Source organism: Cystoisospora suis, assembly GCF_002600585.1.
Source record: "Cystoisospora suis strain Wien I chromosome Unknown contig_1208, whole genome shotgun sequence".
In the NCBI taxonomy this organism is placed as follows: domain Eukaryota; phylum Apicomplexa; class Conoidasida; order Eucoccidiorida; family Sarcocystidae; genus Cystoisospora; species Cystoisospora suis.
Window position 1 is genome coordinate 37,709 of NW_027154009.1, and position 24,276 is coordinate 61,984.

Genomic DNA, 24,276 nt, shown 5'->3' on the forward strand with positions numbered 1-24,276 from the left:
AGCGAGACCAGTGGCGGCAGGGGGCGCACTAGTCCGGGCGCAGGGCAATAGCAGTAGCGGGCACTGCCACAACACCTAACAGCAAACTGAGATCTCATCTGGAGAACCTTGCGTACCAGAGTAGCGCAGTCAATAGCGAAGCCTCGGGCTTTTTGACTTTTTGTGCTTAGGATATTGCTTCTGGATCGCTCCCTACGCCTCGGAGAGTAGACGAACCCCAGGAGGAAGTTCTAACCCTCGTCCACTACCGACGCTCCATAGCACAGACGACGTTATCAGTGAAGCTGATACTACGGTTCAACAGTTGGGGTTTTCGCCCGGTCCCGTTCACCACAGAACAATATTTGCGTGCGCCTTCTTCAAGCGCTTGAAGAGCACCGCTGTTCTACACCCTCCTGAGCTACCGCTGTAGCTCCTCCGTAGCCGTGTGTCTCTTCCACCATGTTGCTGTGTAACGCGCCGCTCCGGTATGACATCTGCACATCCAAACAAGCTCGGCCTACAGGCTCACGATGTGAGAAGTGCCGCGACGGCACACTGTCGGATTACCACTCGCGGCAGCTGGCCACTACCCCGAATCGGCCAAACCAAGAGAGAAAAAAAGCTTTTCTGTCCCGTCGGGTCGTAGCAACGTCAGAAACCAGGACACCATGCACAACTGCCGAACATCCGACTATTGATGAAGTCTTCTCGTTTTCCGAAGAACATCGTAAGGGGTACTTAGTAAGCTGAGCCAGTGCTACCACTGTTCCTGCCTTGTGCCCGTCGTCTCCCGTGAAGAACGCATCGCCGTTGTGTCTCCGAGGTGCGGCGAGCTGTGCAGGCGTTTGCTGCTTGTGCTGCCCCAGCGACTCAGGACTCGACGCAACACACGACGCCGTTTGTCCGGTGGATTGTCCCCAAATGAAAATCGATAAGCCCGGAGAAGAGGCAGTTGTAGCGCATCCAATAGCAACTCTCGCCTGGCAAGCCGTCGCTGTCGTTGGGGGCCCGGGTGCATGCTCCGAGACCCGTTTATCACGGCATTTCTTCAGCGGTGTCGCCCCAGTAAAAAGATGTACTGTCCTCACTTGTGTTTTTTTTATTGAGCTCGGATTTGTCGGGTAGACTCGTGTCTTCTTTTGGATCTACTCCTCTCACAACGCTGGCGGTCACACGTTCCTACCCGGCGCCGGTGCGCCCGGTGAGCGACATGTTGGCCTTGGGCGTCATTTTCACCGAGTTCTCTCGTTACCTCGGTCGAGGAGACTGGTCCGTCTAATTTTCTAGGCTGTTTTTTCTTGCCATCGCTCTACATGGAGACGGCACCTTTCCACTGTCGCACCCACCCGGACCCGTCCTGTCCAGGGCCTCTTCCTTGTTCGCCGCAGTTTCTTCAGGACTTTTGGAACTGTCTTGAAGTCAGACGAGCGTGTGAAGTCCTCCCCTAACGTATATGTAAGAGCTTTTCTGTTGCCAGGCACTGTGGTCCTATTTTGGCTGCCTAGGCGCTTCTGCGGACGTAGCGGAGGGTCGATTGTCGGAAGTCATCTCTTGTGTTCGCCTCCTTTTTGGAGAGGACACTGTGCGGCACTCCGCGACACAAGTGTTCGAAATCAGTTCACCCGCGTGTAGGATATCGCCCTCATAGGTCCGTTGTTTTTTCCTTCGCCGCGAGACTGACGATCTGTGGCTCTCCAAAGTTGAGAATGACCCACGCATGTGCGAATCATTCTTGCGGTTATCGGTGTTCTGGCGCCTTAGGTCTGTGACTCGTGCAGTGTAGTCCTTTCCTCATTTTTCTTGGGGGGCCGTGTTTTTCTCGTGGCCGCGTACAGGCTCGGCAAAGTCCTGCTTATCAAAGTCGCGGCCCTTGCCCCTGCGCAGTATTTGAACAAGTGCATATCGTACGTGGCCTTTCACCTTGATGCAACACCATTGTGCCTCCCAGTGGACGGGACGGACACATAGAAGGGAAGGTGCTGCTGACGGTTGTTTTCCGCTGCTTGATGTAGCGTAGCGTACAGTTCAGATCGCAGTAAGTGCATATAGTTTGTCAGGAAGTGTTCACTGTTCCGCTCCAGTGCCCTGTTCACGGGGGTGCCTGGGCTCATGTTGTTTCTGTTGCTATCTGGGCGACACGGGACTCAGTGTCTCTGTGTTTTTTTTTCATAGTTTTCTCGCCGGAGTCGACTTCCGGTCCTTGGTTTCTCCGTTGGGTATGGTGAAGCGTCTGAACGTCGCTCCACGATGTTCAGTAGCTAGTCTAAGGACACCCCCGACTGCCATGTCTGTAAACAGGAAGAAGAGAAAAGAGAAAGTGATTCAAGACACTTTCTCTGATTGGTTAGGCTTCCTTTTTTGCCATCGTCTTCACCCATATAACTCTAGGCAACTAGTGCTGATGTATACCTGTTGCCGGAATGAGTGATGGAATCTCCTCATCGCTTCCCCCCGCGGGGTCGATCTCTCTTGCTGTCTGTTGTGCTCTCGGGAGTGCTATGTTCTCTGGATTAACTTTGGGGCTACTCACACTTGATATCGTTCAGTTGAAGCTTTTGATAAACCGGCCCAACAAGACTCCCAAAGACGAGAAAAATGCCAAGTACGCAAGGAAGATTCTTCCTCTCCGATCTGATGGAAACTATTTGCTTGTTACGTTGCTAACTGGGAACGTGGCTGTCAATGCTGGCTTCTCAATTCTCCTAGGCGACTTGACAGATGGGTAAGACCGAGTTTTTGTGCGAGTGTGTCGTCTTCTTAGAAAGTGTTGCACACATTGCTTTGTCACTGGATCCCTTTCACTGTCTTCTTGCCCTGTCGTGGCATTCTCTCTTCCCATAACATTGTGTTCAAGTGTGAAGTTCACGACTATCTTTTCCAGTAGATAAAATTTGGTTGTATGCAACTCCACTAGAGTTGCAGTCTCATTTACCGGCAGTCCTAACCAGAGGGAGATCTTGAATTCGAACGCCTTCGCGTTCTGTGGGTTTCGAAGACCGTCAAGCTTTTTCTAACATCCTATTGAGCGGCGTTGTGTTGTTTCATACGTGTTCGTTTCGGAACTTAGTGCTACAGTGGGGTGCCCGCCCCCCCAGCGATTTACGAGTATTGCCTGCACGACAACGGTTAGGGCATGAAAAGAGAGACACGTGCTGACGTAATACTATGTCAGGAGACTAGCACGAGGAGAGGGTGTACATGTTCCAGGCCTGCTCAGTTCCCATTGACGCATTAGTTATTTACGGTTGCCAGCTCTTTCCGTGTCTTTCCGCGATTGTTCTCGTATCACCAGACAAAGTAGGCTGGTCACTTTCGTTGCTTCTTGTTCAGACTCGTTGGCTTCTTGATCTCGACAGTCGTCATCACGGTTTTCGGGGAGATCATTCCTCAAGCAGCTTGCGCTCGCTATGGCTTGGTAGTTGGAGGGATTCTTGCCCCGGTCGTGTACATCCTTGAATGGATTCTTTTTCCTATTGTCAAGCCCATGGCTATGGTGCTCAACTGGGTTCTAGGTGAGTGGGTGTTATGAGATGCGATGGAGATGTAACATGTATATGTGTGAGGCATTATCGAGCACGAACAGTGCGTTCATCAATATAGAGTATTAGTAGTCTTCGTCTGACTTTCTACGTAGGGGTACAGAGTCCGGTAAGTACTTATTGAAGAATTTCCACTCTCTTTTCATCTGTAGGTCAAGCAGATCGCTGGTGAGTTTTTCTGGGCAGTCTAGAAGGTTGCTACCACTCATCCCGCTCTTTATTTTCCCGTAGTAGCCGTCCCCCTGGGTATGACATTAGCAAACGTGAGGGGGGTTCTAGGAAGATCGAGTGCGGAGATGTGTTGATCGAAGTAATCGGAGTGAACAGGAAGTAGCAAGACATCGCTGTGCAGACACTTGACTTTTTCCGTCTTATCCCGTCGAGAGGACAGGCGGATTTGCCGGTAGTAGCCAGTCACGGCGAGATTTCTCTGACGCAGTATCGAGCAGAATCTTTGCGTTAGGAGTGCCAGTAAAAAACTCGGAAATGGCTTTTACGTGTGCAAATGCGTCAGCAAATCTTGCAGATTGGAGAGTGACATCTGTGTGATTCTTGTGACAAGAAAACGCCTTGGGCTGTCTTTTGCTCGATGAGCATTCCCTCTAAGGCGTTCCTTCGCATCGTTCTATTAAAAAGTGGGTGAAGTTCGTGTATCTTCTCGGAGGTGGACGCTCTTGCTTCGCTGCGCCGTTGTAGTTTTGAATCGTTGCTCTCTCTTCTATGAGATGAGACAGAACACTAGCAGCAGGAGAGAGGATTGCTCACTTCGTCTGTCAACTGCGTCTTTTTGCTGCTTAGGAGAGGATCTTGGGACGATTTACGACAAGAAACAGCTGAGTGCTTTGGTGGATTATCACGACAATGTTGTTCACGTGCTAACACGAGACGAGGCCCGCATTCTGAAGGGAGGACTGGAGTTTGCTCTCATCAAGGCGGAGCAGGCAATGACTCCTATAGATCAAGTCTACGGGTGAGACTTGATCGACGCCGTGTCGGGTCGGATCTGAAGTGGTTTGAGAGTATTCCATTGTTCGGAAGGAGAGTCATGAATGAGGACATGGTCGTGAACGGCTAAAGCTTTCTTACCCGGATGTTCATCTTTCTTCCTGGCTCAGCAAAGAGTCTCTTGTCTTCCCGTAGTCATTCTGCATGAATCCGCAGGTGTCGCTGCGGTTTCGGTGCAGTTGGGGTTACCCTTGTCTAGGCGGCTACGTAGGGAGAGAACGCAGAGGGGTGTGGACACTTTCTAAGCTGGCGTTTAGCTTTTTTCTTCTGTTTTAGACACACATCTCTGTCTCAGTGTGAATGTGTCCTTGGACTGTTCCCTCTGTGCCCAAGCATATACGGGTGGTTGCGTGTATCCGTACGTGTAGCATCGTGTTTTGCTAAATGAAGCTGACGCGAGTGGTGATCCTCATGCAATTTGTTGATGCGTCGCGCCCCACAGCATCGACGTGGATAGCAAGCTGACCTACGATACTCTCTCTGAGGCGATCTCCAGCGGATATAGTCGTATTCCTGTCTTCGACCGGGAGAGCTCGCAGTGCATTGTGGGACTGCTTTTCGTCAAAGACCTCATCCTCGTGGACTACCATGCAGAAGGTGATCTGATTTGCATAAGGGACTTTGTGTGTAGTTGGCTTGACTTTTCCTGTCCGGAGGCACTGGCTTTTTTTCGGACTGCTGTGCTGTGCGTCGGCGTTCTGCACCCGAAGAACAATCAAGTGCGCACGGGGGCGTATGGTTCGGTTTTCGAGTGAGGTGAAAGAGCACGGACATGCTAGTTATCGGCGTACGGGTGGACACGTGCGCTTGTTCGCTGCATGTATATCACACAGTCTTCCCATCTGGCATTGAGGTGCGTGGTTCTGCTCTGGAAGCTGTTCCCGCAGCACCCGCTTGCATGCGTTCGACTGTTTCTACAGTCTCTCTCACATCATCCTGCACTGCCTTCCGCGTAAATCTACGTACGAGATGCACCGAGTCGTGATGAGCTCACCCACTGCCGTTGTATGCATCCGCGTAGTCTTCAAGCGTTCACGGTTCAAGCATAAACCACTGAAACAAATTTCCTGGGAACGGGGTGAGAGCACTGCACTGCTGTCGTGGAGCAGCCTGCAGTGCGTCACTCTCGATGTATAGCCTAGACAGAACCTACACACATTGGTAGAACCAACAGTGAAGCGAAGAAGCGCAGGTGGAGAATGAATGGGCTTTGTGTGTCTGCGTCTTTTTTGTGTTGCTCTTTGCAGTGGACGTGAGGACGCTATTGCAGTTTTTTGGTCGAGGAATCTACGCAGTCGATGACGACACGCCGCTGCTTGAACTGCTGAAGACCTTTAAACAGGGTAAAGCACGAAGCTGTGTGACATTCGGCAGGAGAATGTGTTACCGTGTTTTCTCCAGTACTTGGAACGAGGGAAGAGGGAATGAGAGCAGAGGAAGATTCTGGGCAGGGAGAACTCTGATGGTGGAAGCTGCCGAGTCTAGGATACTCCGACTGTATTCTGTGATAGTTTAGGACGAAGGCATTACTCTGGCTCGTACAGGGTAACCAGGCAGCCACTCCTGTAGGTCGGTACGTTATCTGTTGGCGCAAGCAGGGAAAAGCCGGGGATCCATTTCTCGGCCTCTCCTGAAGGTATGCAGTTTGGCACTTCTCTCTCACCGCTCTCGCGACACCTTCCACCCTTGACGGCGGGCCAGCAAAAAGTTTCTGCGTGACGAGGGCATGGTGCGAACACCGCGGAGGGGTTGCCTCCGCATCATTAGGAGGGGAGCACAGATGTTGTGCGTGGTCACTGTCCCTGTAAGCAAATAGCTACGCATACTTCAGTTTAGCACCTCTCTTCTAATGGCTTTAGATCTCCAAATATCGAGCCTTACAGACCTTACAGTGAAGAGGACGGGTTCTCGTCTGCCACTGCCGTGTCATCCACGCTCGCGTGCGGACGTTTTTTTACCGAGTGTCGCTGTCTCCCGGTTGTTGATTGTTCAGGCCAGACACATCTAGCTGTAGTCCGTAGCGTGTCGGATGAGGGAGAGCGAGATCCTTACTACGTCCACGTTGGTATCATAACGTTGGAGGACGTCATTGAAGAAATTCTCCAAGATGAAATTAACGACGAATTTGAACTTGATAAGACTCAAGTCCACAGGCGTCGTAGACCCAGAAGTCAGATTAAACCGTTGCCTGCTTCGCCCAACAGTCCGGCAGGCAGACCTGGCGGCACAACCTATTACCCACGTGGGGCTCCTCGGTTGTCCATATCTTCGGCAGCTCAGTCAGTGAGCTTGGAGAGGGACCGAACGCTTAGAACAACCAGGGAGGAGATCGCGACAGCATGCTGCGGTAAATGCTGCGTTAAAACAGCGGGCCGGGGAAAAAGAAAAAGTGCCCGTAGTATTCAGGTTACCTCTAGTCTGCATCTCCGTGGCGAAGAAGCATGTGGGAAGTGCGTTCTTGGAGGGAAACCAAGCGACGACGGTGGCCAGCTTTCACAGAGGGCACGTGATCGTGTGGGAGAACACCATGAGGAAGAACGGCTAACTAATGTATCTTCGACACGAAACAGAGGGGACAGTCAAAGTAGTAAGAAGACAGTAGGGGGAAGCGTACTATTTCCCTGTGGTCTTCTGTGGAATCGCCTCGGCTCCAGGTTTCATAGAGGCCGTCGGAGTGGCTCCGCAAGGGCCACTGTGTTGTCAGGAGGAGAAGAGTATGTACCGGTTCAGAAGGATATACTTGATAAAGAAGACAACAACAAGGCGGATGAAGATCGGGAGCTCGGGGTCGTATCCGTAGTTCAGCCACGGGACGCTGAAGATACGGAGACACCGTGGAAGAGAGAAGGCGAACAACAGAATGGAACGGCAGACGACCGGACAGGACACCGAGGTGGTCAAGAGATAGCAGGAAAATCTTTGCCTTGGTGGAGTTGGCGGGGTGATACCACAAGTCACGCCGCTAAGCTGCTCATGAGGGGGAAGCTGAAAATGTTTTACGAAAATCACCATAGGTAAGCACATGACCCACTGTAGACAGTCGGTGTTCGCGCACGGTGTGTTACTCTCATTCAGGGGGATCACAGGGCGTGGCAGCTGGCCGCAAATTCGAGGGAGACGGGGGATGCTCGGGTGACATCACCCGTCTCGGAGGTGACTGGTAATCATTGCATGCTTCGATAACCAGTCACTGCATGCGTTTCTTGGAGACGCGGTGTCGTGTACGGCACCGTAGTGCGTCGATACGTGCGGAGTGACGGTTGTACTCTCGTGTCCCTGTACGTGCGCCGGTGGGTGCATATTGCCCAAAGAGTGTCCTGCATGCCATATACTTGAGAATGCAGTGAAAGTACAGGCCGTGTCTAGCACTGTTTGTTCTGCGTCTCCTGCTTTCTTTCTGATAGCACCAAGAGAGTCACGAGGAAAGCAAAGGGTGTATGTGCGCTACTACAAGATCGTGAGAAGAGAATAGTAACCCCCGCATATGGGAGTAGTTGTGACCAAGTTGTCAAGCCGGTTTTGTAGCATCCGCAGACTCCAGATGCTACTACTGCCTCATGTGTATTCGCGTTTATTTTAGTTCATATGATTCGAGGAATGTACAACAGTAGTTACAGCTATTTAACTACTGCCTGGTTGTCTGGCTTGGTTTTATATATTCATGTGGCTCGTCGAGCTTCAAGGTTGACCAGACCTTGTCTTTCATCACGATACTGCAACGGCTTCCTCAGTGGAGGTCACAGCGGTCACCGTCGCGGGTTTTCTTCAGAGGACTCCCAGGTTTCTGAAATGATTCATTGCTGCGTTCAGAAGCCGGACGGCAGAGCCGTTGACAGCGCATGAGGCGACAGCAATTGCCTCGTTCCTGTCCAACTCCACGGCAACGTTCTCTCCCCAGATTCTCGACACAGTGTACCTTGCGGCCCTCCTTCAGTCCTTCTACTGCATTCAACCGCCCCATGGATCTCTCCTGTGGCGGACATCCCTTACATCCAAGGGGAGGTCTTCTAAGCTCTCTCAGAACGACAACCTCAGCTGTTCACGTCCTTTTGCTGTCGTTGTTCTATACGTAAGTTGAGTAATGCGTTCTTATGGTTTGTGGGCCCTTCAGCATGTCTAGGATGAGTCATTCGTCTCCGTCATCTGCGTTCATCTGTCAAAAGGGATACGTCTGTCCAGTTGTGCCCGTACGTGCTCCCACCGCTCTGAGTGGCGCCTAACTGCTCAGTGCGTCTCGCCTTCGTGTGTGGGTGCTAGTCGTAGCGTCTAGTTTCTGATTACTCATCATTCGTGCGCGGCCGTGGAGAAGGCAAGAGTATTGCTTATGACGCCAGACATACGGAGAAACAGGTGCCGAAGGAATAGATTCAGGGCGAAAGAGTATTATTCCTAGGGAAGGCCAGTGACGGTGTGTGTTTTGTGAGGGGATCTGCCAAGTATGGAGTGAAAGAGTCGCGTCCGGTGATGAATCTGTAGTGTACGCTTAGAGGTGTGATGGCGGTTTTTCAGTCGGGAGAGGGACTGCTGTCTAGATACACAGGACTAAGAGGAATCTTCAGCTGCTGTGACGCGGTCGCGATAGCCGTTCTGCGGTACTCTGTCGGAAGCGCGGTTGGACTGGCTTTTTTGGGTAGACACCCGGGCACGACAGAGCATAGAGGTATTCTGTTTCCGTTGGGAACTTCCGCATGTCCTCAGGGTCGAGTTCGGCTGTATGTCGGCGAGGAAGAGATCCCTTGTACGATGGGGCCTTGGTCGTGTTTGGCAATGAAGGTAAGACGCCGATCTCACGTGTTTCCGAACAGTTCATTCTCTTGGCTGCGCTCGTTTTATGCCAGCTGGGCCTTGGTGTTCACCCAGGGGACTCGCTGGTTAAGCGTTGAGTGCCTGAGGTTATCGAAGCAGCTTGTTGGGGAGGAGGCATCCCGTTGCTGTATCACTGGCTGACAATGCCAAAGGGTGCTGTGAGATATCAATCAGGGCTTTTTCGCCAACAGTGTCAGCGTACATGGATCTTCTCGGTGCATAAGTGTTGAACTACAATTACTTTCCCTGTTCTCGCTCTAAGAGACGTTGGCTTGTCACCACTTCGTTGTGTCGAGACGTTGGAGTCAAATGTGTGTGCGATTGCGAACTGTATCTGCGTGGGGCGCGAGAGTCACGTTTATGTAGACAATCTGATCGAAAATCCTCGTTCTAGGGATCTCCGAGTTAGGGGACTGTTGCTCCAGATTGAATTTCCACTCCCGTCTTTCTTAAGGCTGTCAGCACACCACTCACGTCGTACACTACGCGTCCTGAGAATTTCCGTGCACTTGTCGTACAGGGCTTGGGTCCTCCTCCTCCTTTTCTCCTGGCACATCCTTCGCCATTCGCGTCCGGAACGGCGTACGTATCCAATTCTTCTCAAAGGTCCTCTCTTCAAAGACGGCCCTCGGCACCTCCTCGTCTTGTTGTCATCCCTTCCGCCGCTCAAGCACCGGCAGCTTCGGCCAGATCGTCAGGAGCGGAGAGGTCCGGTGCAAGTTCTCCATTACCTCTTCCCAGCCACCAAGTGGCCGGTGGCAGAGATTCTGCGGGACCTTCTCACTTGTGTGGAGACGTTCCGTCTGCGGTCGGTTCATGCACCGGGGAGACTGCATGTGGATCTGCTCTTGCACTTGCTTCTCACTCGTCTGGGTCTTCCCCCCTGTCGTCTACTCCGTTAAATTGTCCGAAGCAGTGTATACTGTCGACTCTTTCTCCGCCTGTTTCTTCGTTTGTCGCTGCTGTTGACGGTCCTGGTATTGGGAAGGAAGGTGACTCCTCTTCTTCTCGTTCGCTCTGCGGATCGAAAGGCGAGTCACAGGAAAGTGAACGAACCTCTCCAGTGCACAAGGAGCGTGGTAGTGTGCAGTATTGCAATACTCCCCTGCATAACCAGACTTTCCCTTCTGATTTCTATCAGTCTCGCCTTCAACCTTCTCCTAGTCATGCTTCACAGTGTCCGCGTTCCTCATCCCCTTCTGTGTCTTCCTCTGCTTTGGAGTCAACCGACTGTACTTTTGCCGTTTCAGAACTTCCAGCTTCCTCTGACCTTTCTCCTTCTTCTTCGTCCTCGTCCCCTTGTTCTGCTATCCCGGGAGCAGCGGTGTCATCTTGCAAACGTACGGTTGCGGATTGCCACACACTTTCTGTGTCTGTTCAAGATCACTGTGGGACCTCAGTTGGTTTCCTCGACATTGAGCAGGCAACCCAGACTTCTGCTCTTCATGACGCTTTTTCTTTGCGTACGCCGGAAAGTCTCTCTACCCGTGTTTCGCAGTTTGGGTCACCGTCTACGGACGATCTTATGTCTCCCGTGCGGAATGATGTGTCTCCCGAAACATCTCTCGCAACATGCCTTCAACAGAGACTGGGCCCGAAGGCAGGCAGGAGACTTCGCCTGTCGCAGGAGAACAGTTGTGCGCGTGATGATATACCGTCCGGCACGTTTACCCCGCAGCTGTTGGAAACCCAGGGAGACGCGGCTGATACCCACATACAGTCAACGCCCGACGTCAAACTGAGTGGCTACTCCAGTCAGCGTTCCTCATGGGGTTCGGCGCGGTGCCGGAGTCCAAAGCCAGTTAAGGGGGGGGAGGAGTGTGTGGCTTCTGATGTGGTAGAAGATCTGGGCGGATCAGGCGACAAAGAAGGACAGGAAGACGCAGTCCAAGAATCGGTTGAATGCCTTGCTGTCGCCCCTTCCACCTTCGAGGCTGATGCGTGCAAGTTTCATGCTATCGATGCTCTGCCAAGTGGCCATCATTCCACACACTGCTTCCTGGAATCACGTAGACATCGGACTGGTGATGGTCGCAATGGGGACGCTTTGTGCAGCGTTCCTGCTTTGCGTACTAGGGGTGCTTTCCGAAAAGTAAGGCTAGGCTCCTCGAGACATGTTCAGCCGGAATTCGGCGAGTCTGGGGCAAGTGCTGACCTTAATAGTGACCAGGATGCAAGCTACGACCAGTCCCGATGCAGCACTGGCAGTGAGCCCGAATGGAAGACAACGGACGCCGGGTGGGGACGTTCCCCAGCAGCAAGGGAAAACGGTGGTTTTCGCCCTTACTGGCTTCCGAGGTGGAGACGACGGAAGGGTCCGAGATATACACCTTTGAACGTAGGACGAAGACTTGGGTCCTCCTCTTGTCCAGCAGCGTCTCCTGTTGTACTTCAGCATGTTCCTGCAGCAGTCGGATGGGGCTGTCGTCCTGGTCGGCCAGAACCTTGTATGGCAGAAGCCGATGATATAAGCTTTTCTCACGAGAGAAATGAGTGTGGTAGTTCCTTTGTGTGTGATCGTGGCGTGGCACAACTACAGTTCAGAAGAAGTCAAAGTACGGGGACGCTTGACAAAGCAGGAGGTTCGCTACCCGATGTTCTGAGGCGCAGGGCTGAGATTGCAGGTGAATCGCAGGAGAATCTCGATGAAGATTGGATGTTCGGGAATAGTCCAGCAAGCGGCAGGATTGCTTGTCGGTGCCGTCGTGAGATCTCACGTGGTGGGACTCGGCATTTACAGACCGGCAGCGGCCGTTGGCGCACTAATCAAAGGTGGCCTGGCGGACCCTGCGGACCTTCAAAAGTAACGTCTGGAGAAGCAGGAGACTTGGAAACGATGCGTGACCCGTGCCTCCATGCAGAAGAGCCTTCGCGGCCCAACGTTCCCATTGATCTGTTGGATCTGTCGGATGATGGGTGCGCAGACGGTTTTCCACAGTCGGGACAAGGCCGTACGAGACGCTTCGGTCTAGGCAGCGATGCCGCACAGGCCGGACAGAGAAGTTGCCCAAAGAGTCCGAGCGGTGACCGGACCGGAACCCGTGAACAACAATTGCCTTCAGAGGAAGAACCCGGTCAACTCGGTGACGAGGGAGACGGGCTCAGATGGAAGCATTCCTTTGCCTCGTGTTCTAGCCTCTCTCTTCAGAGTGACGAAGAGGATGTGGAGGTTTATGGGCACCAGGGTAGATCGAGTGACCGGCTACAGCTGCTTGAAGAAGTTTGTGTGTGTGGCGTCTCCTTGCCATGGACCCCAGAGAAACACGACGAGGCCTCCTCGTCTGATCGGGGGGAGTCCCCCGGCACAACGGGGCACGTACCAGCGTCAAAGATGAGCTCCCGTGGTGATGACGCAGCAAGAAACAGTAGCGGAGCACCTCAGGCATCGGTGCACTTCAAGGCCGAGACAGGCGAAGTGGAAATGCAACCGCGGAACACCGCACAGGGTACGACGAACACTCCCGGAGCGTTGCCGTTGTCTCCCACGGAGAGAGGAGGGAAAGGTATAGAAGAAACGAGGAGGGGCCGCGTCTCTGCTTTGCGGTTAAGATCCTTGGGAGTCAAGGGACAGCTACCCTCTGGTTCGAGTCCTGCCGGCGTGGGCAGAGACACATCACCACATGAGTTGAGCCATACTGCCCAGACCGAGTCGCGAGACACATCGAGAGCACTCTCTAAAGAACCCAGGAGTGCGCATCCCTGGCAGCGACAAGGTAGGAGTGTCTTTCAGCCTGGGTGGAAGGCCCAGAGCTTGCTAGACACGAAAGGGCAGCAGGAGGAGTCGTTCGACCATGAGCCTGATCGAGGAGAGATCGGGAACGGTGGGTCCGCGAGGCATGAGTATGGCCAGAGAGGAATTGAGCAAGAAGAAAATCAGCAGAGTCTGGAAGAACAACTGACACTCCAGGAGAGTCGGCTCTTGGAGGTGGCGAAAGACCTGCGATCGATTGCAAGGGACGTGTACACTCAACAACAGCAGTCCACAGTAGGTACCCAGAGATGGAGAAGAGAAGACGAGAAAACCAGCGGACAACAGGAGTCCTCAGACGAAGCGGCTGCAAGGCAGGACTCGGACGAAGAGAACTGGCGGGAGAAGAGTGGGACTGCACGGAAACTCGAGGAGTGGGCGAAGGGGGCGAGAGCAGGAGACTCCGCACAATCGGAAGAAGGGGAAGACTCAGGGAGGGTCGCGGAGGTCTATCAGCCCGACTATACAGCAATTACAGGTACGTCGAAGAAGTTGTTTTCGTGGAAATGGCACGCGGAGGTACCAATGGGTTGGACGGGCAGGCTCGATCGCACCGACGCAGTGTCTCAGAGAGAGATCGTAGACTAAGTTGCGTTAGTTCTTGTGCATGCTCGTTGATGGTCTGGTTTGAGTATTCAGTTGTATAGAGGGTGTTTGAAGGCTGGTACACCGTCCGGGAAACCCACAGAGCGATCCGATGGTACGTTTGACTCGAGACTGACGGGCCTCGATAGCTCAAAGTTTCATCTGGAGATGGCTTCTCGTACTACGTGTTGTTGACAGATTGGACGTTTCTGTCTCCTCGTTGCCCGCTTCTCATGCTCCTGAAAAGTAAAAGGGTCTTTTTTCCCCTGCTGATGCCGAGTTTATGCGATTACTGCTGGTGTCTCGCGAGTTATTTTTCTGCGGGCGGTCTTATCCTCTTGTGTGTTCAGACGGCACCTGTGGGCTGCTCTTAGTCCCCCGGTGGTTCTACGTCCTTGCCGTGAAAGCCTATCTTGATGTGGAGCTTCATCCGCCCCGACCAGGTATTTCGGACCCCAGGTCGTCATGCAGTCGGATATGAGACTGCCGTCAGCAGTACGCGGGCACCCACGTATGTGGCGGCGCGTGCGAGGTACGCACATACGTGGTGTACCCGCTGGCGAATGAAAGGCCGGGCGCAGCGGCGTAGTCGTTTCCAGGTGCATCGTATTCCGGATGACCTGGAATTCATCTGCTTGCTCGTGCTGCGTCACCGTCAAAGCGTCGGATTTTTTTTGGTGTACATCCAAACCGCCAGGACTATGAAGGCCTCTGCTTGCTCGATTTCATTTTTTTTTGTGTGAAGGTAACGAGGACTGCCTCTTTTTTTTCGGCACCTCGAATGAATGATAATACCATTTTTAGTACACCCATCACCTGACACTGGAGAGGAACTGGAGACAACCGAGGTTGCTGTATCAGGGTGCTTCTGTATGTGCCTGGTTCACTCGATCAACAGAAATCGTAGTGAGCGGTGTGCGAGGGTGGATCACTCTTCGGGTGCCAAGTTGGTTTGTTCACATACCTCAGCTCACTGAACTGTATTCTCAATTATCTTTCTATCAGAAGTTCCACACAAGTGAAGTCCAGGTTTCTCTCGCTGCTAGACTCCCCGCCGTAGGAACGCGAAACCACCGGGTGTTTTCAGCGTTGCTCGCCCTAAACAGCTGTGATTCAGGGGTACCATTGCCACCGCGAAAAGCTCGATGCTCAGTGAGCCAGCTGTGCTCAGGTGCCATTGCTCCTTGCAAAGCTCCGACGTCTCATGCCAGCCGACAGGTAGCAAGGTCAGAAGCAGGCCTCTTTTACTGGAGACACTGTGGCTCATAGGTCTGCGATCACATCAAGCTGAGCGAGCGCGAGTATCCTTGTAGAACGGCTCACGTTCAGATTGTCCAAGGTGAGCGAGCGCGAGTATTGCCGTAGAAAGGCCCGTGTTCAGATAGTCCAGGAGTGGAAGCTGGTAACTCCCGAGAGCAACTTTCGTTCTCTCGTTACAGGATGCGCCTCACCAGGCGGTAACCCAACCCAAACGATGAACAGGCAAACGGAAAAGCGGATTCATATAATTGAAAAGTTTTGATCGAACGCAGACAAAATTCAGATACGATTACTTCGTCCCCCACCTGCGGTTGACGCGGCAAAAGTACAGCTCCGGCCCCACCCAGTCTCACTGGTTGCCCAAGAGGTCACCTTCATCTCCAAATGGAGGTTATATCTTGTCTATCTGCTTCCCGTGCTCTCTCAAGAGGGGAATGATCGACAGAGCCAGAAGAGTCCTTTTCCACCAAATCCGATACTGGATGCGGGTACGTTTGTACCGGCAGTGCACACTGGCCTGCAACACGAAATGACGTGCGGGTTCAACACCCGCGCCTGCGGTGGAGCCACTCGACAGCACGAATGCTTCCGACAATGCCTCCGCCTTGACACTGAGACAGCCCCACAAGCACGGAGTCACCTAGCCGCGTGCCGAGCAGATTCGGAGAAACAAATCCTGGTTTTCGCATGGTGGCCGTGCCAATAAACTCACACCGCACAAAATTCGTTGTACGCGGCACTCTTCTGTTCTGCTGAACGACCCGAAGAGGAGGCAGCAGCTGAACGGCAGAGAGAGCTCGTAGCCGGAGAGGACTTTTCTTGAGGAGACGTAGACAGCTACACGTCACACCTCTAGAGAGACGGTGGAAGAAAGGTCCGTAGTGGACGCACCTGCCCCTGGTCTCGCTCGACGTCCTGAGAAAACCGTTCACCCAGCGATACGAAGGAGTCTTGCGCGATCTCGTATACAAGCCTTGGGCAAAAACGCATGTCAGAACAAGGCGCATTCCCTACGCTGCATATACTGTTAGCAGTGCACAGAGCTTGTCCTTGCACTAGCAAAAGGTACTCCCGAACACCTGTGCAACGTGCAACGCATTACTCAGGAAAGACATTATAGTTTTTTTCCTGGTATGGCCTGACCCAGCCAAACTTGGCGGTTCACCACACACTTCAAAGTGACGCGCATACTCCCGCGGCAGGTAGGTGGATACTCGAGACCCGACTTCCCATCCGTCGGATGCTCCACTGCCGCTACCACCTGAAGCGTGACACGGGTATCGCTTCCTTCGTATCAACACGCAAGACCGGACAACGAGGGAGATCCGTACAGGCGCCGCTTCAGATCCACTAATGTGAGCGCTAAAGCAAAAGGTCCTCTCCGGAGAACAGTACGTAATCACGAGTTCGATGGAAACACTAAACTGTGACGGTTCGCTGAGCAACCTGAACCATCCAGATTTGTTTCAAATGTAATCAAGAAGTCACACGGAAAACGGAAAGAGAAGAAAGACGAAGTCCAGGCACTTCTGCCGAGGACATATATTCAGCCAAGGACCGCCGGCACACGAATCTGATTTCGAACACACGTATATCAGGACCTCACTTCGGTGTCTTGCTTGGAGTAGCGGAACGGAAGCGACGCCGGGTGTGTCCTAGAGAAGCGAGTCGCTTACTGTGAAGTACGCCAGTTGCTTCTCCAGAAACCTCAACTGTCTCTGCCAATCGCTGTCTTTGCTTCTCCGTGAGCTGCTGCTTTCAACGTGTGACTTTCTCCCTGACCTTGTGCAGTTGGAATTCCTCTCTGTTCGTTCCCTCTGGTGGGCATCTACCGCTGACTTCTTCGACTTTTCAGGTTTCTTTCCAGTTTGGGTTCTTTCATGCTCCAGGCCGTCATCTATTCGCCCTCGAGGTGTGGAAGAAGCATCTTTCTCCTGTGAGAGCTGAGAGACTGAGGCAGTGCAATAGGGTGCCTCAACCACGGTGTCGATTTTCCTCTCCCCCTCTCCTCGTACGGGCCCGCGTACTAGAGGCGACGTACGACGAGCCTCCCGTGAAGCTGAAGCGGCGGATGTTTCCTGCACCGGCAGTTCGGGGACCAGAAGAAGCTGCGCTGGAAAACAAAGGCAGGAGAAACTTGTACTGCGCCATGAATGCTCTGCCTAGGGCACTTGGTTCTTCTACTGTCACGAGTGGCACCGATCGGTGGTTTATAGAGAGGAAACTCACGCCCGAGCTAATGTTGTGGACAGGCAAGAGAAAGACGCACGGCAGCCTGGCAGACGAAACAAGCAATTGAGTCTGAGCGGTCCTTGCGAACTCTGGCCAACGTCCTACGCCTGTGCACCAGAAGACAGGAAACACGTCGGCTATCCGACCAAGACCTCTTCAGGGACGAGTAGGTCGCCGGGGTGGTACGAGTACACACAGACCAGTCAGCTGCGCATATCGACACCGTTCACACTCCCGGACAGTCACGCTTCGGGTACATACAAGACATCCGAGCTACCTGCAAACAAGTAAGGATGCGACGTATATGTAAAAACACAGAACGGCGGAGACACCAGAGGTGGTGGCTGGGTACGCGACTCTCACTCAGATGACTGAAAAGGTGCAGGGCATCTTCTACTTTTGTTTTGGGGTCTCTCAAATGTCGTGATCTCTCCGCTTCCTTGCTCCCCGCGAGTCGTGACTTCTCCGCTACCACGCTATGAGCTCCCCCGTGGTACCCAGCGTGCGGAAAAGACGGCGTGAACAGAAAGGGCGCGTCATCTTGCTGCAACTCTGAAAGGAATGCAGAAAACAAACGATGTTCCTCGTGCTCGGAAGAGACCGCAGAACCGCACGAAGTCGAAGACCCTGATATGCCAGAGGAAGTCGGCGACGAGGGTAAAGATATAGAAGACGACGCATGAGGAAGTAAACAACGGGGGGAGACTGCAGAAGCTGAAGGTGCAGAAGATGAGGACGATGAGAGAACGGTGATTCCAGGAAGAACAGGACAAGTCCGCCCTTCGAAAGTTACAGCAGACGCGGAATGGGAAGAAGATCGAGAATGACAGAGAGAGGTTGCAAATGAACAAGATGACGCATTAGGAGCCTCCAAAAAGTCATCAAAACCACCAAAGCGGATCTTCTCAAGAGCATCTCGCCAGGCCCCACGAGTCCAACCAGAGGGAGGGTTTGCCGCTTCCTCAACATAGGATTTGAGGGAAAAGCCCGGCCCTGAGGACGGCGGCAAATTCGAAATTGTGGAAACGTCTAGAGAGTTCTTCTCCTGCCTCGAGACCTCCTCCTCCCCACCCTCTTTCTTCCCGTTCATCCACACGTCTTCTTCTCCATCAACCCTCCGGCGTTCTTCATCTCTCTCAGTGTTTCCCGTACTTTGGTCGGCTGTCTCATCCTCCGGATCCTGTTCCAGGGGAACCCGGGTGGCGTCGAGATACGACAATGCTAGCACCGGATCGGGAGACACCCAGAAAGAAAAAAACAGTCCGTCTTGTTCAGTATCCCAGTCAGCACTCTCTTCGGAAATCTTTATCCCTCTTGCACTGCCTCCTTCCTCAGAGGTAGTGGCCCCTACTTGGGTTCCTCCGTATCCCTGGTGCTCCTCAGACTCACCAGGTGTCCGTGAGTCCGTCTGACCTTGTCGTGCTAGGTAGCCCGAACGGAGAGAAGCAAGCTGGTCAACCAAGTGCTTTCTTCGATACTCTTTTGATACAGACGGAAATGCATAGTGCTCATAATCCATTTCTTCTTTAGTCCAGTCCGACCAAAAATCCACCTGCTTTATTCCTCTCTCTTCCTGTCGCCGACCTGTTTTTCTCGCACCCAAGAACGAACTGACGCTACCGAACTCGCTTTCCTCATCGTCGTCACTCTCTTCTTCTTCATGATCCCGATCAAGCACGATGACCGCGCGGTCACGTCTCCTTGTAGAGACCCTCTCGCGAGGTCCTTCGTCGGGCACCGTATTCTTTCCACGATCAACAGAGACGCTTGTATGCTGATCTTCCTTCGAAAGCCTGGCCTTTTCATCGATTTTAAAGTAAAACTCCGCATCGAGTTCTCCGTCTGCCAAAACGGCTGGAGTGCTTCCAGCCCTCCCCGCTCCTCCTGTCACTCTCCCGTACTGCGGTCGCCTGTCATATCCTTCCTTTTCTGCTTGTATCCAGTCAACAGCCTGATGGCTTCTCCGTCTTCGTGCAGTCTCACGTTCTTGTCGAGCTCCGAAGAACAAATTAGCTGGACTGGACCACGGGAAGCTGCCAAATGGAAAGTCAACAGGAGCTGGACTCTTAGTGCTCGGCAATGGAATTCTCAAGGTGTAGTCGGAAGAACAATGGATAACAGAAGGCGGAGTACCCGATGCCGGTGCGCTCTCCTGAGCCGACGAAGGAGCAGCACGCTGTAGAAGAAGGCCCCACCGAGCCCGGGCCTCAGCGGACGGATTCACCTCGGTCGAAACAACAAGAGGCGCAGTTCTTGTCTTGCAATCTTCCAGGTGATACCTTGAGAGACCGGGTTCCCCAAAAGAACTCTCACGAGATGAAGCCTCGAGACGCAAGCTGCTCTTTCTCGATGTCCATGCCGTCTCTGTCTGTTCCCCCGGAGTCGAATTCCTCCGTGCAGCAACACTGGTGGAGAGCTCTGTACTTCCTGCAGATGAACTCACTGGGTCAGGCCTGTCCTCACCAACATCTGGTGACTGCGCTTCTCGAGCTCGAAGGGTTGAGACAGTACCTATAACGTCGTTCTCGTTTGTGGCTAATTCTTCCGCGATGTCGCAAGCAGCTGCTGGGAGAACCTCCTTCCGGCCTCCTCTTTCGCTCCATTGTTGCCGATTGTCCAAATTTGAGGAGGCAGGACCGACACCGCTATCTGCCAACGGACGATAACACCAAAACGCTGGACCAGTCAGCGGGCAAACACTTTCAGCGTGTATGGACGTTCTCGGAGGGGTTCCTTCACTCTTAGAGAGCTCACCCCGGACTGCGGCAGGTCGCCGAGATGCCAGCAGCCCGTCTTCGGTGAGTGACGGATCAAAGGAACTAGCAGGCGAGCGAGACTCCGACTTTTCCTCTCGTCGTCCGGCCTTCACTCCGCTGTCCCTAGAGAAGCGTCCTTCCCCAACTGGCAGGTCACCATCGTTACTGCTAGAGGTATCCTGGACACCCAAGAACCCTGCTGAATTTCTCTCTGAGCGACTTGAAGAGTTACCGGTAGTCGGAGACTTCGTATTGTCGGACGTGATTACCTTGCCCGTCTCGGACACAGGACGTGCACAGTCCGTGCTGATTTCCTGAGCACTGCCGGATGCCTGAATGGATGGCTCCTTCCCAGAATGCCGGTAGGGTGAGCGTGAGAGATCCACGCGTGAGCCGCCAACATCAGCTTGAGAAGAAAACGTTGTGGATGAGGAAGCACTAGAGTGCGGATTAGTGTTCCCTACAGCTTCCATTTCGTAGATGGGACATTTCGAAAAATCAGCACCAACAGGGTTACCAAGAGATATTCCTTCCCGCCCGCCCGACAACAGAGGTACAGAGGTTTGACTGCCTCCACTGCGATCCTTTTTGTCTTGTCTCGCTGTAGCACTCCTACCAGAACCTAGTTCTGTGTGGCAATGTTTCTCGTTGTCTTCACTCTGAAGGGGAGCGGCAGCGTTCACCGCGTACCGGGGTTCACGAAGCCCACTAGGGATGCAGCGGCTGCGATCAAGAGGGCTCTCCCTATTTTCCTGCTGGTGAGGGATATTGACTTCAACCGCGTTCTCTGCAGCACTTCGCTCGGAGAAGTTCTCCCTACTAGAATTCCGAGACAGGGTCCTGTCAAAATAACGTGGACGTGAATAGGGGGCATTACTTTCATAAAACAAAGTAGAACCGGAAGCTTCTGCTGTTGACTGGATCGCGAATGCTAGGTCTTCTCGGAAAGCAACGGAGCAGGAGAGTGTACCTTCGCCAAAAGGTATTGAAAACGCCGGTACGTCGGAGAAGTTGTCCATTGTCTTCGCCTCTGAAGGCTCATGACAGTCTGCTGGTGTCTGCGGACTCTTGGCAGACCGCCTACTTTGGTCTAAGAGAGAACCAGCGGCACCCTCAGAGGATTCCTGAGGACTTCTTCTGCTCGCTAATCGCTTCCCACCGTAGCACGCTTCAGAAGCTGCTGATTCACTTCTGCGAAAACAGGAAGGCCGACACTCTGCCACCGACTGTTGTGTGGTCTGTCGCCTTGGCTGTCCAAGGCTGGGAATGAGAGACGCTGCCACGCGCGCGGGTGTGACGTTCCCCTCGGCGAAGATCCCGCGCTGCTGTTGCATAGTGACATGGAAGTCGGGTGTAGAAGCAGAAGCGTACGCAGCTAGAGGTGTGCTGTTCTCAAAAAGAGAGAGGCAAGGGCGTCCTTTATTTTCTGCATAGGGGTTTGGGAAAGAAACATTTACAGAAGCCTCCAGCTTCCAGGATGGTGGTGTGCTCTGCAAAAAGCAAGACCGAGAGGAAAAACTTCCGCACTCCTGCGAGTGAGCAGAGAACAACGGAGGAGCCTTGGAATCTAGAGCATTACCGTACGGGAAGACGGAACACCAAGACGAAGCTTCCTCAGACACAGGGTGTTGAGCGTACGAGTCACAATGTTCGCGCCTCGGAGAGGCGGACACGTTGTCAAGTCTTGTAGGCGACGCAGTACGGGAGTCGCGCAGATTTGTCCCACCTACAGATACCCGATCCGCAGAAGGACGAAAAGGCTGCTGGGGTGAGGCCAGTGGAGGAAGAGGAGAATCAGCAACAGGACAGGAGTGGGATGTCGGGGGCAACGCACAGAAGTCCTCTTCCTTAAACAACGTTCTCGGGGACTCCCTGATATTAGCCATCAACAGCATCTCTCCGGATGCTACCTTCATCCTCTCTACGTTTTCCTCGCGCGGCGTCACCGACCCTGCCTGCCGTCTCTGTTCGGCTCTCCGGTGGACGCCCTCATGGGGGCCCTCCTCCAAAGTAAGGGAGGAAAGAACAATAGAATCTTCTCCGTCCTGCCCTGGTGGGAAGAGAAGCGAGGTCGCAGAGGCAAGTGCTGAATATGTTGGCAGGAAGTGCGCGAAGACCAGAAATGCTCGAAAGGCTGTAGAGAGATTCCGATGAAGAATTTCAGATTGGATAGGATACCGGTTGCACTGATTCGAAGCAATACCAGGCGCCGTACCGTGTAAAGATGGGAGCGAAAACGAGAAACGCCACCTTTCCAGCAGCACGCAGAGGTACGTTTTTTCTTCGGCTCCTCGGTACTCTGCTGTGCGTGTCTTTGGATCCATCACCAAGGTCGAGTTGCGAATGTCACTAGCAGAATGCCCGAAACAAAGCGGATCAGGACAAGAAGAGGAGACGCGCTCCTTAGAGGCAGAGTGACCCGTGGGCATGTCGGACTTGGACAAAGAATGTAATACAGGGAAGGAAGCACAGAAAGGTTGTTTCGGAGAAGGCTGAGCTGCGCTGATGCTATCGGACAATGGATACATTTCGCTCTGCGGGTAGAAAGTAATGTCACTCTCACAAGACATAAGAGCATTTGAAGCAGCCGAAATCGGAAGATACAGGAAAACGTCGACTGTGAAGGAGAACGGCGACGAATACGGAGGAGAGAGGACAGGGGAAGCCAGAAGAGATGACCGGAGCGAAGGGATCCGTGAAAGAGGGATACCGAAGGAAGGAACGGGCGGAACTGAGACACCGGAGGAGGATGAGACTCCAGGAGAGAAAGAAGACGAAGAGAAGCGAGGAATGCTGGACAGGAACGAGGGTTCTGCGGGGGCGATGGAAAGGAAAGACGGTGCTTGGGAAGAGAGGTGAGGAGGCTCAAAAATGGGTCGAGATATGCCTCGAGAGGGCGGTGACAGCCGAGAGACTAGAACAGCCTCAACGGCAGAGAGCAGCCATTCACTATAGGTATCGGGGGGACGGGGCTCATCCCCCCCTGGCGGCGACAACATGATTCGTACTGCGGCCACGTCCAAAAAGAACTGCTGAAAGGTTTCTTAGTGGAGCGGTGTGAGTGCTTTCTGCAAAGTTGCCCGTGAAACGCCGGAACCAGTCCGACAGCCCCATCTTCCCCGGTGAACGAGCTGACCTTGCATGGCTGGGGTAGCACACCGAACTCTTCGATGCTGCGTCACATACAGGAACAACCCCATTTCAAGCTACCTGCTCACTACTTGACTAAGCTTTGAAGGAAAGGGCAAACCGATGTAAGTAGGCACCGCGAGAAAGGTCGGAACAACGGAAGTGGAGAGGCAGCTAGGAATCGGGGCGAAAAGTGAGGCCCAGACAGCAAAACGCACAAGTCATTTCCGAGAAAGCAATAAAAGACAAGCAGGAATGGTAAGGCGAAGCTTGAGCTCACAAAGCGGACACCAAAACTACGGCATGATTGTCAAGCGAAGTTGGCGACCGCTGCTCGTGGAGAGTTCGACTTGTCGAGAAGTGAGACCCTGAAGCAGTACAGCTAGCTTGAAAGCCGCCTCATGACAGACTGCTGTGCTCAGGTACCCTGGTTCTCTCGTTCGAAGAATTCTGTCTCGCGGATCCCTTCTACGCTTCCCAAGTGCGGAGCCATAGCTGGAGACCAAACAGGAGACTAGGGGTCCCCCCAGGAAACACGGCGAAGAACGAACGCCGTATCGACCCAGATTCCAGAGAGACGGAGGCCACGACGTGGTGTCAAGATCGTGAATGGTTGGAGCACAGTAGGGTTACTTCTGTTGGAGTAGATGGCTATTGTCAGGATGACACACTCTCACCTACGCGCGGACAAAAAGAGAGGCTGCAGCACACCTCGCACAACGCCGCCGGGTTCCAGTACCCGTGCGAGACAGGAACCGCCCCGTCGGCGGACTTATTCCTAGAAGGCTCGCGTCACCTTTGGATACAGGAAGCTAGAGAAGGCGAAGGCTTGTCTCTTGGTTGGATAGAAAAGCAGAGATGACGCAGGCCCATCGTCTTCTAGTCAATGTGGAGCGGCACAGCGGCGTGGTGCGGATCGCAGTGTGCAGCAGTTGCCCCTGCCCGTACCGTAGCAAATAACCTATGAGCCTGACAGGAGGTGGAAGGTCTACTTTACTCCGTCGGGCTGTGGGAAGCTCGGAGCACAAATCAGGGATTAAAAGCATAGTGGGTACTCTGACACTGCCGAGGAAAGTCACAGGTCTCAGAGTGTGAAGCCGGCCGTAGCTACTGCTGCTATGGAAGACCGCGCTGGCCGTGAAAATCTCCAATAGTTCCGCACAGCTCCTCAGGTCTCCCGCTAGAGAGCCTGCCTCGCGTGATACCTCCTCGTGACCGACTCTCCGTTTAGGAC

The 24,276-nt window shown here is 53.3% G+C and overlaps 2 protein-coding genes across 2 annotated transcripts; one reads left to right on the forward strand and one right to left on the reverse strand.

Moving 5' to 3' along the window:
* Positions 1–456: 456 nt before the first annotated feature.
* On the forward strand, positions 457–14,783 carry CSUI_002848 (cbs domain-containing protein). Its single transcript, XM_068063047.1, has 10 exons — positions 457–2,704; positions 3,313–3,494; positions 4,320–4,491; positions 4,969–5,123; positions 5,774–5,869; positions 6,520–7,540; positions 8,337–8,595; positions 9,225–9,299; positions 9,853–13,558; positions 14,016–14,783. Exons 1-10 carry the CDS (start codon positions 2,403–2,405, stop codon positions 14,144–14,146), a joined length of 6,099 nt encoding a protein of 2,032 aa, XP_067924979.1. The 5' UTR covers positions 457–2,402; the 3' UTR covers positions 14,147–14,783.
* Positions 14,784–15,098: 315 nt separating this feature from the next.
* Positions 15,099–23,508, reverse strand: CSUI_002849 (uncharacterized protein). The gene is made up of 3 exons (XM_068063048.1): positions 17,521–23,508; positions 16,532–17,038; positions 15,099–15,840 (listed from the first exon to the last, which is right to left on the reverse strand). Exons 1-2 carry the CDS (start codon positions 22,910–22,912, stop codon positions 16,581–16,583), a joined length of 5,850 nt encoding a protein of 1,949 aa, XP_067924980.1. The 5' UTR covers positions 22,913–23,508; the 3' UTR covers positions 15,099–15,840; positions 16,532–16,580.
* Between the last annotated feature and the right edge of the window lie 768 nt (positions 23,509–24,276).

Coding starts and splice junctions, on each gene's coding strand:
- CSUI_002849 (XM_068063048.1), bottom strand. CDS start 22,912: ATGTTGTCGCCGCCAGGGGGGGATGAGCCCCGTCCCCCCGATACCTAT. Junction 17,039..17,520: donor GCACCTTTTCAGTCATCTGA/GTGAGAGTCGCG, acceptor TTTGTTTTCCAG/CGCAGCTTCTTCTGGTCCCC.
- CSUI_002848 (XM_068063047.1), top strand. CDS start 2,403: ATGAGTGATGGAATCTCCTCATCGCTTCCCCCCGCGGGGTCGATCTCT. Junction 2,705..3,312: donor CTAGGCGACTTGACAGATGG/GTAAGACCGAGT, acceptor CTTCTTGTTCAG/ACTCGTTGGCTTCTTGATCT. Junction 3,495..4,319: donor GGTGCTCAACTGGGTTCTAG/GTGAGTGGGTGT, acceptor TTTGCTGCTTAG/GAGAGGATCTTGGGACGATT.